We start from the raw sequence: 11,709 nt of genomic DNA on the forward strand, positions 1-11,709 counted from the left end.
CATAGACATGTAATTATCATCCCAGCCTTCGTGAGGGCTGCGACTGCGCATGCGTGATTACCTTCCAGACTGTATACCAGCAATACTGGTAATAACTGACAACAAAATACCAGCACTTACTGACTCTCTTATTTATGCTTAATTTTCTTTTCTTTAGGCTAAAAATGCTACCTCCAAGTAACTTCTATGTCCACTTCTTAAATTATTTTGGCAACAGTTTTATTTTATGGGTGTGTAATTTCCTCATAAACTCCTACAAAGTTTCCCAAAGACAGTTATGTAATTTAGTAGCCTATTAATTATAGCCAAACTGGTTTAACTGGTATACTTGAAGCTAATCATTTCCAATTAATCAATTCTAATTCATTGTTTGGGTAACAATGCACAGCATGTCAGCTGAACCTGCAAAAATGCAAAATTTCATAAGTTCAAGTTCATAACTCTACATAGAGATAATTAATGAAATGTAGGTCTTTCAAGAAAATTCCTCTGCAAATCAATAACTTAACACAACTAAGTGCTATCTAAAATAACTGAAATAACAGGAGTTTGTCTCTATTTTCCCAGTAATTAGTACCAAATGACATAGTTCTTTCCAGGAAATCTCCAAGGAAATTATTAGGTTATAATGGACCTGTAAAATAAAGTCAAAGGAATACAATGATAACAAAGAGCTGGCACAATCTATAGTCAAAGACATAAAACTAAATATAAAATAATTAAATGATACTGAAAATAAATATACCTTACAAAAAATGTAAAAAACAATCCAAAGAAACACCACTAGTACCCTGTGTAAAAGAAAAAACAATTAAGTGCAGTTTTACTGAAGATAAAGTACATTTGTGCAAGTGTCTCTGATATTGTAGAGATCTTCACAATATATGTACACGTTTTTATTAGTATAGTCCTGTGTTGTCCTTGTGACTTTGACCAATGATGTCATCTAGTGGTGAAATCTGGTGCAACATTAGAGCGGTTTTGTAAAACGGTTTTTGTGCCATCACTCAATTTGTATAAAGTCAAAATAATATCTGTTGGTACTAGTAGAAAAGGAAAGGATACTTTTTTTTCTTTTGGAATTTGGGTGAACTGACTGACTGGACTGACTTACAGTGTAATGTAGAATTTGAGGATATGTTAGTTTGTTTCTAAAAAGCCAGATTGTATCCCAGTTACATTCAAGACAAATTATCAATAAGGCAAAGGTCCTTTTTTAAGATAAGAAAATGGACAGAGATAAATCAGGGGGTCTTTTCCTCTGCAGGCCCTGGGCTCTCTCAAGATACTGTGAAAGAGATTGAGGAAGAGATTCGAGAGTACTGCTAAACTCCTTTAAGTGAGGTAAGAGATAAGACTGGCACACATCAAAACTGTAAGAAATCCAAAAGAAACAGTTGAAATTTGTTTCAAACCCACCTGAATCTTCATTGTCTTGACAAGAGCATGCTAGTGATTCTTCAGTTTGTTCACTAAAGTTTTGCAAAAATTAACATTTAAGTAGAAAATATACATTCCGTATGTATACTAAAACATTACAAAAAAATATCTTACACAAAAAATGATTTGCTCTTCTGAATTAAAAACAGCTGCATTCTTTAAACCAGCTGAGAAAGAAGCAAATATATGTGCATTCATAAAATGATGACAAAAAAGAAATAATAGAGCGTGATAAGGTGAATTGTGCTAAAATCAATGCATTGAAAGACCAACTCTTGAAAAAGACAATGAAATTCAATCCCTGCACTTCAATATTCAAAATCTTCAAAGTGATATTGAAACCAAGGACAACACTGTTTCCTCGCTGCAGTCGAAAGTTAAGCAGTGGGACTATGAGGCTGCTGTCTCCCGGCAGCAGAAGGAAGCAGAGGAACTGGACCATCTGACTCATGAAAACCATCAACCAGCTTCTGAGAATAAAAAGCTACAGGGTGAACTTGAGGATGACCTAAATGGGAGACAGCTTGCTCAAAAGCAGCTCAAGGAAGACAGAGAAGTGTGCAGAAGACAGAATATGACAGAATGATATCACACATCTTCACACAATAAATTCCCCTATTCACCAAACAAACTGATCAATTCCATCCTAAACTCATCTGCTACACATGCAACCAGTCTACCAGTGGATTTCAGTCACTTAAAAACAACAGACTCCAAAGAATACAGCCACAAAAATAACTTTAATGCAATAGTGATTTAGATGCCAGTTGCCATGAGGCTGTTTGAATGAACAGACTGTGAGAGTATATTGCATAGGTTGTTGATCTGGGACAGTCCTGCATGAAAGCTGAGTGAAAACAATAACCTGTGACTCCAACAATTCTTCAGTGTCCCTAAGCAATACAGTTCATTTTGTTCTTTTCTGTTCCTGTTGACCATGTTGAAAAGAAATCAGCATTTTCTGACGACCGTTTTCCTCAAAACGTACAATCCCCCAATGTTTGTTTCAAGATATTATGGGAGAGAGATGGTTTGTATGCATGCCAATGCCAAGTGTGGAGTTGGTGGTGAGACAGCTGATCACTGTGGCCATAATAAAGGTCCACTGCAGTGCGGAAAGTGTGCAGAGAGGCTTCCAGATGCGTAGAAATCCTCCTCAATTCAAACAAGTTGCACTACTTCAAATTACACTGTGACCTACCGGTCCATAAGCACATTATAATGGTTTGTAAAAACAACATTTGAATCATTTAATTTTTTTTCACATTTGTAGATTAGCTTCGAGGTTTGCTAAAAATGTTATAAATAAAAAAAAGTTACTAGTTTGGCTTTGATATAAATAATGCAATATACATAGTTCAAACAAACACTTCTCTCTAAAAACATTTAAATATTTTCAAATATTGCATTTACGAAACCATGTCTTGTAGTGCTCTTATTCATAAGCAAAGTTCTAGACAGTTTAGTTAAAGCCATTTTCAAATGCCAAACTAGAACGGGGTGAGCAGAGGTTTGCCATAATGACAGGTTTAGAAAAACAATCTCAGCCTCCCTGAGCAGAAAGTCACATCAATACCACATTTTAAATATTGAATAAAAACACTCAAAACCTTGGCAAAACACACCACCCTCCATATTGTTTTTAAACCCTCAGTACAACTAGGGGAGGCGGAGCTCACCTTGCTGTAGCTGGAGATTTTAAGTACTCAATGCAAAGGCTAATATTGTATAACACACTACCCATTGCGGTTCACACATCTCTAACACTCAAATCAAATATATTTCTTTACAGGTCAACACAAGTCCTTGCTATTGCACAGAAATACAGGGTATTTTCAAAGGATACATCTAATGACAAGGCAGGTTATATAGTGACATTTTGGTTTAGTGTGACAGCATAAATGTTCGTTGCTCTCAAAAGAAAAAAGTAAACCAAAAGACCAACACTGGTTGCGTCTCAAATTCCATTAGTATTTCTTTGCGTGTATAAAGATGGTTGCATCTCTGTAGTTTGAAGTGAGCATGCATCTTCATCATTCAAATTAAAGGTTAAAAAGGCAAAACCCTTTTTGATTAGGCTCAGCTTCAGTTAACATCCCACTACAGCCTTTTTTAGACAAAACACAAACCCTTCTTTTAACTTCCTTGGTGCTGCAGTGAGCAATATTCATAGAAGTGAACGAGTGCTAAATGAATGCAACATGATAATATGACATTCAAGAGCACAGTAACAATAAACACACAGGCCTAATACAGTATATTGTTTTCTTGTAAAAACATGACTAAGACACGAACAGTTTAGTGTACAGCTTTCCTCTAAAAGGCAAGAAAGTCAAATAAATATTCTCAAAGAAGCTCAAGGACAAATGTTCTCCTCTTTAAACTGAGAGGTGGTTGACTTACAGTGACCTCACAGCCATGAATGGAGAGAGAGGTAATGTGTCTGAAAGCCCATTTTCAATGAGCCTCACAAACACCGAACTTTGACCACCAGCCTCTCAAGTGTAAGCAGTTACTGTGATGAAAACAAGACAAATGGGGAGAAGGAAAAACACGATACTGACAGAAGTCTTCCACACATTCACCACAAATGAAATGTAACAATTTAAAGAGACAGACAAAACTGTATTTGATATTTAAATATTGCAAAACATACAAAAACTGTTGTCTTTGAGCTGTAAACATTAAATTGATGTCTGATGTCATTTTTGCACATGGAGAAATTATATAAAATAAATCATGTCTGTCATAACTATAAATTGTTCTCATTAGAATGTAAAAACAACATACTAAATTTCATTTTTTTAATAATTACTGTAATAATAATGTTTATGTTAAGATTTGTTTTGTATAAGTGTTTTTACTGTACTGTTATAAATAGTTATATGTATAACATCTTAATTCATACTTTGACTCCTCGAGCTTTGTCTTTACAAGGCAAAAAGAATACTTGTGTCTCTGCCATACTCAGATACCCACACATTCTCATACACATACACACCCCAATATGGTCATACACACCCCAATATGGTCATATACACACACACACACACACACACACACACACACACACACACACACACACACACACACAAGCTGCCACAGTCACACAGGGGGGGGTCACCAGGAGGCTCTATGTGCGATTGAGGGTCTGGAAGATTCTGGATATTTGGAGCATGACAGGGCCAGTCTCAGGGTCGTTCATCCACTGGGTGCTGTTCAGAGGATTCTCCAGCATGTCTTCAAATGCTGCACACAAACACAAAATACACTGGTAAGAAATATATTTAACAAAACCAGCAACCTGTTAATGTATATGTAAGAACCTAGTCTAATAAAAAATAAATAAATAAATAAAAACTCTCCGGGTGTTTCACACCTAACCGGTTCAAACAAACTCTGGTCCAGGTTTTTTGGGGCTGGTGTAAAAGCTGTCAATCAGACTCTGGTGTGATTCTTTTGTTGTATGACAGCAAAACAGACCAAGAAGATTTTGTGATGACAAACTGAGTTTAGCCTCCATTCAAAAGCTAAACTACTATTGAATCCATCCACTGATTATGAACGATTAAGAGGGCTTGGTAACTTGGTAACCATGGTAATACACATGCACATTTGATAATGATTTGGTAATGAGGACTTCAAAAAAGATCAGCTCCCCAATAAAAAATGAGGGAAATATTTTTCTTGTCTAGTTTCTATGCAGTTCTTGTCTCCACCAATAATGGTGACAATGAGCTATTTCTTTAAGAGCTTCTTTGTGAGACCAGAGAACATAAATCAAAGCAGACAGAGTTAAGTGCTGCATATATAACCTGACAGCAGTCTGCGAAATCTGACTCCCCCATGTGGGTCCATTCAGCCGTGCAGGATGACAGTCTCTAAAATTGACTCGTCAGTCTACATGACTTCATGTTTACAGGTCCTGGTTCATATGTAATTAGATAGTGTGAACAAAAACCAGACTAGAGCTAAGATGCAACAATATTTTTTTCCTTGGTCCAGGCCAAATGAACTGTACTACAGGTATGAAAAGGACCTGAGACATCACACTGTTTGTAAAGTTTGTAAAGTTCACAGCATTTACTAATTTAGTTGCCCCGGCTAGGTCTGCTCTAGCTGGGGATTTCTAAAAGATTTTCCTTTAGGGCATGATGTGTCTGATTTTTTTAATCTATTTACAAAATTTGGCTAGACTGTACCTAGCAGAGTCTTGGGATTGGTTAGACCAAGCTGGACCACTGGATTCTCCAGGATGGCTTGGAACAGCGGGCTGTTGGTGTCGATGCCTTTATCCAGATCTTCTGGAGAAGGTTTCCTATCTCCCAACAGCCACTCACACTGCAGGAAGGGAAAGACAAAGTGAAGAGACCAAGTTCCATTTCAGATTTTGAAAGTACATTGATGTCTTTATGGAGGTCAGAGTGCAGAATCAGCTACAAAACAGTGTCCAAATTTGATTTTCATACAATGACACTGCAGAATATTTGGATTATTACTCTTCAACTAATGCATACTCCTTAAAAATTGATACAGAAATTACAGCATTGCCGAGTTTTTAATAAAGACAATGGGTCAAATGTGGCCTGAGTAAAATCTGTAGCTTGCCATCTAATCAAAAAAAGAAAAGAAAGTGAAATCCTTAAATCAGTCAATCTGATTTACATAGCTCAAAATCACAAATGTGACTTTACACTGTATTTTTACACACATATTCTAAGCATCATCCATCTGCTTGCAAGTCAGATAAGCTGGGAGTTGCATCACAAACAGCACACAGAGGTATTTCTCAAGTCTCAACCATCATGTATGGGTAAACATACCGCAGCGTCCTGCTGGTTGTTATTGACTCTCAGAGCATCAATCACCTCCTTTTCATCAAAGCCCATCTCCATCAATGCGATGACAGCCTGCAGAAACAAAGAAAAAGATTGGGTGGTCAGTCTAATTACAATAAAATACGCAGTCGCAGTTCTACGGAGCCCAGCAAGCGTCTTGGGGAAAAAAAACTAATTTGTGCACAGCAGCAGAAGCACTGAAATAGTGTTACAACCACTCATGTGGCAGCTATGTTAAAAAAATATATGAGCCACCTCGAAGTATATGGTTGGAGATGGGGCTTTAATCACTTTTCTATTTTTGGAGATACTCTTGAGCTCCACAATTACTGAAGTGAGAGGACTGCGAACACAACATTTTATATAAAAACTTTATAACCACCAAGTAGCCATGAGGTTACTAGTGCTTTATATTGATGAATACATGTTTCAATAATCTGTACTACTTTCTACTGTATATTAGCTGATGCAATCGCAGGCTGCAAGCAACTTTAGTTATCAGACTTGTATTTTGGTAAAAACCTTTTCTGTCTTGCATCTGCCCTGTTTGTAGGATTTGTGGAAATACTACATAAGAGTAATGGAAAACATACCGGTTTCTCTTAGGCACATCAATGTTGGGAATTGGCAAAACAATCCAAATCGTCAGAGACCAGTTACGGTAAATGTTAGTATTACAGCTGTCTTCAGCTTCCCAGGTGTGAGCTCTGAGATCGAATTTTAGAAAAGTAAGTCATAGTCAACGCACTGTATGAAATCTCCAACCTGATAATGCCACCCACCCTTGAGTCCGGTCTGAACTCCCGTTTCCTGCGGATCCTCTTGAAGATCTCTGTGAGCTCGTCCTGCCTGCTGCTCTCGTCTGTGCTCGACTGGCTGGAGAGACTGCGGAGAAGGTTAGGACCGGAAGCTGAGGCTGAGGCTGAGGCTGAGGCTGAGGCTGACGGTGAGGCAGACGCTGAGGCAGAGGGGCCTGGTGTGGCAGCTGCCGTGGCTCCTGCTGCCCCAGAAGAGTCCTGGCCTGGTAGTGGCGTGTCTACAGAGGGGTCGTCTACATGTTCAATCAGCCACTCCATGGCCTGAGTCACTGACATGCTGCAGAGAGAAAGGAGTAGGTGAGAAAAGTCTGGTGTACGCAAGCTATCCAGAACCAAAACCAATTCCACTATTTAGTGGAAGTCTGGTATGAATGTACATCAAAGTCAATCATTTGGGTTTTTATTTTGAGATGCGAATGTTTAGTTAACAAGTACAGACTTACTGATTCAATCGGAGAGCTTTGATAGCCCTGCTCTCGGGGAAACCCATCTCAGTGAGCTGTTGAAGGGCTGTTTCATCCACCCGATCCTCTTCATCTTCATCTAACATCGCTGCAAGACACAGAATCACCAACAGATTAGAGGACTGAAACTAAGGCTAGGCAATGTGTGTGAACTGTCAGGATCTGTTTTTACAGCAACAATACATCAACATTTTACATATCAGAACTAATCAAAACATGGCTCGCATATGTAAAACAGATACTCTAAATGTGGTTCACTGCACTGGGCTTGATAGTGGAGTGGACCGTGCCAAGTTTTCATGTTATATCCATATCTGTGTTGGTAAACTCTGGGTGCTCGGGTTGCTGCTCAAATATCAACTGGAAACCTTATGCTGTCCTCAGATGTGAATGTGTTTGTAAGTGCTGGCCCTGTAATACACTGGTGACTTGTGCTGGGTGTACCTCGCCTCTTGCCCAATGTGCACTGAGACTGGCAACAGCCCTGCACAATATTTCATTGCATATAAGGTCTGGAGCATTCATAGATGGATGTATTATTGAATTTCTGCTGTATGTCTGGTACATATCAAACTAAATATTCTATCATCTTAGTTTTCCTGATGTTGGGATTATTGATATTGACTTGGAAATTGTTTTAAGTGATTGTATGATTCACCATTGGCCTTTTTGAAGAGTTCAACAGCATCAGGGTTCAAGGCAAGAAGCTTCTGAGCAACTTCAATGAGAGAAACCAGGATTTTTCTGAGCTCCGTCTGAAACTGGAACAACACGAACACAACAAGAACAACACATCAAAAATCAATACCATCTTTGACACTATAACGTTAACTACTTATTCACAGAATCTACATTTTTTGTTATACATCTGTGTGTCAATGTACACATTGTAAGCTAAAGCCATGATTCTGAGATCCTCACATCTCTGATATTGTGCTGGGTAACAGTGCGGTCAGTGTGGCGTGTGGACAGGTTGGCGGTGGCTTTCAGGATAGCATCTTTGTCTGGAGCTTTGTTATCTTGTTTCTTCTGTGAAAACCATGAACAACAAAGATTTAATAAGAAGCTGGCACCAGGTAAGTTGTGCAGACTTTGAAAACATGACAAAGGAAATTTCATTTCTTTACAAAAAATTTAATAAACTAACCTTTTCATCTGAAGTAACATCTGCCATCTTTGGAGGGGTCGGTGGCGGTCTTTTCTTTATGAGCAGCAAAACGTCTACAGCACATATGAAACATGCTCAGTTCATGAAAAACAGTGTCAATTCTTTTCTCATAATCCCAAAAACGTATCAATTAGAGGGTTACGTACCTTTATCTTTTAGATTTTCATCAGCGACTGTTTTAGTGTCAGTGAGGACTCTTTCTGTAGCAGCGTGTATAAGTTTATGGTGGGTAAGTGTTTTGGGGTCTTCTAGACTTCCATGTACATACTACAAAACAAGCACAATATAAACCAGCTCAGAAAACAATAAGCGAACAGGACTGCACTTTTTAATTATTTTCATTATCATATAATTGGCCAAATATCTTCTGGGGTAATCATTTAGTATAAAAAAAGTCACAATTTCTGAGGCCAACTGACATCCTGTCTGCAACCTGACTGTATTCAATTTACAATAATATAAAAGTGACAAGCAGCAAATTCTCAAATTAAATAGACAACAACACAATATATCTGGCATTTTTGCTTAATAATTAATTCTTATCATCGATCAAACAAGAACTGCATATTCAAAGTGAAAATTGTGTGTTTTTAAATTACATAGGGCTGCATCTAACAATTATTTTTTTATCATGGATTCATCTGATGCTTATTTTGTCAATCTCCCATGAAATGTTTGTTTCGTAAAATGTCAAAGAATTGTGAAATATATCCATCCCAGTTTCTGCAAATCCAAGGTGAAGGCTTCAAAGGTCTTGTTTTGTCCAACCAGCAGGCAAAGATAAAAGTATTCAATAACAGTAATACAAAACAAACACAAGCAGAGATTCTTCATATTTGAGAGGATGAAAACAGCCATGACAATTTTGCTTGAATAACTTTCATGATTAATCCATCATCAAAATAGTTATTCTCCTCACGTTTGACTCCTCAGTTAATTGACAAGTCATTGCATCTCTGGAATGAAATAGGTTATTCAGTCTGTGCATTTTCCCATGTTTTCATGAGAAGCAAACATTAAACCAAGACTTGGAGTTTATGCTATAGACCATAGAAGGAGAGGAGAAATGAGCTGTGTAATAATAGACAAGCTGAAAATCAGCATGCTCTGTGGGAGCAGAAAAGGGGCAGAGTCGGGCTGTTAGCTCTAGCTAGCCTGAGAGGGGCAGCCAACCTGCTAAATTATAAATAGCAAAGTCTACCCAGTTACTATAAATACAAAGCTAGTGACACCGACACTGACAGTTTACACAGAGGGCATGGTAGACGGCAAACACCCCAGGCAGAGGAATGACAGGACAAAAAAAGCAACAGGGGAGACACAAACAACCCCAAAACCTACATGTTTCAAGCACTTCTCCTTCAGTTTCTCCACAGTGGTGTCTTCCGTGACCTCCTCCAACCACTCCGTGCCGTCCATGGTGCAGATGTGTATTTTCAACACTTTCCCGGCGAATATCTTCTCCTCCTGGACGAACATAGCTACAGTCTTGAGAGTAAAGAGTACCAGTCCAGTGACGTTAGCTAGCAGCAGTTGCTATGTGCTCCTGGCAAGCTAGCGTGCTAACGTTAGCACCCAGCTAGCCGTCGTTCTGTAAATCCGCCGACAACAGAGCAAGAACGGGCGCTGATTAGCTGAGGACCATTTTCGGTTTCCTCTGCCGGTTTTCGGTGCTGTGGCAACCGATTCGTGTGTTCAGCGCTCGCCAAGTTGTTTATTTCCCCCTGTTAACACACAAGCAACCAGCCAGCGAGAGCCCTATTTTCACTGTAATGTTTGAACTTTGAACTTCAACTGTGCTGCTACAGCGGCATCATGGGAATCGTAGTTATTTTATCAACTCAAAATACAAGAAAAATCAGCCTGGAAACCAAACCAAATCAGCAAGCTCACGGTTACTCGCTGTCACAGATTCCTAAATGCGAATAGGTCCGACAATGCCAGGCTACACTGTAAATCACTAAAAATATAACTGATCCATACTTCTAAAAATTTTTCAAATGTCAATGAATAAGATAATGTGTCAATGTGGTTTCTGAGCTTGTCTCTACATGATGTAGCCTAGCCTATAAATAAAGTTATCTAGAGCTGCAACTATTTTGATAATGGATTCATTGTTGAATTGTTGAAGTCATTTCTAAAAATGAAAATGCCAAAAATCAGCTTGTTCCTGCTTCTCCATTGTAAGGATTTTCTATTTTTCGTTGCTTTATATAATAGTAATAATAATAACAATAATAATAATAATAATAATTTTTTTTAAAATTATATAACACATTTTAGAGACCATACAACTAATCGATTGACAAATCATTGGCAGATTAATTGACAATGAAACAAAACAAAACTTTATAATGTCAGCTTATAGTGTACAATATTTTATTTTGTTTGTACTTTTAACCTGTCATAAGGATTGCTGAATCACAAAGTGTGCAACTGCCCCAGGACCCTTCACCTCTTGAAGCCCACAAACTGCTGGATTACTTTGTGTTAACTGGTTTGTACTAATTTAAATGAAAATCTTGTCAGATGAACTAATACAATAAGGGTCACTGCCAAATCGATTAACCTGCCTGTGAAAAATGCCAGTCACAATGTTGTAAAGCATAAGATAACTTCAAATGTCTTCTTTGGACCAACCAACAGCCAAAAACTTGTAGATATTAACTTTAAAACGATGTAAAATAGAAAAAAGTAAATAATCCTCACCATGGGACAAAGAAATGCAAAATAAGGGCTTAAAGTTGGATTCTGCTTTATTTTCTGACTTTAGAATCTATCTCGAGTGTGTGTGTCAAAACATCAGTCACAGACCTTGATTATTTCAGTTTTATGCTTACATGTTGCATATCTTTCATTATTAAATTACCACGCAGCAAACTGGCATTAAGTCATGCAACAATCTGTTTTTATTTCTATCAACAACATGCACTAGTTGCATTGATGTTGCAGCTGGACCATGAGCTGGACCTTACTTTTAA

General features: G+C 38.0%; 1 protein-coding gene across 1 annotated transcript; it reads right to left on the minus strand.

Annotated features, from left to right (window-relative positions):
* Window positions 1–4,516: 4,516 nt before the first annotated feature.
* ubac1 (UBA domain containing 1) lies at window positions 4,517–10,465 on the minus strand. The gene is made up of 10 exons (XM_022765222.1): window positions 10,070–10,465; window positions 8,875–8,995; window positions 8,708–8,781; window positions 8,482–8,589; window positions 8,219–8,321; window positions 7,540–7,648; window positions 7,061–7,373; window positions 6,264–6,350; window positions 5,643–5,781; window positions 4,517–4,689 (listed from the first exon to the last, which is right to left on the minus strand). The coding sequence occupies exons 1-10, from the start codon at window positions 10,205–10,207 to the stop codon at window positions 4,574–4,576; spliced, it is 1,308 nt and encodes a 435-aa protein (XP_022620943.1). The 5' UTR covers window positions 10,208–10,465; the 3' UTR covers window positions 4,517–4,573.
* Window positions 10,466–11,709: the final 1,244 nt, after the last annotated feature.

The sequence above is a fragment of the Seriola dumerili genome, unplaced genomic scaffold (genome assembly GCF_002260705.1).
Source record: "Seriola dumerili isolate Sdu_G_001 unplaced genomic scaffold, Sdu_1.0 BDQW01000668.1, whole genome shotgun sequence".
Classification (NCBI taxonomy): domain Eukaryota; kingdom Metazoa; phylum Chordata; class Actinopteri; order Carangiformes; family Carangidae; genus Seriola; species Seriola dumerili.

Bases quoted from the DNA above. Each gene is read 5' to 3' on its own strand.
- ubac1 (XM_022765222.1), bottom strand. From the start codon at position 10,207: ATGTTCGTCCAGGAGGAGAAGATATTCGCCGGGAAAGTGTTGAAAATA. The intron at 8,590-8,707 runs GTTAGTTTATTA...TGGTTTTCACAG, and splicing joins ATGTTACTTCAGATGAAAAG to AAGAAACAAGATAACAAAGC. The intron at 6,351-7,060 runs GTGGGTGGCATT...TTGTTTCTGCAG, and splicing joins AGTTCAGACCGGACTCAAGG to GCTGTCATCGCATTGATGGA.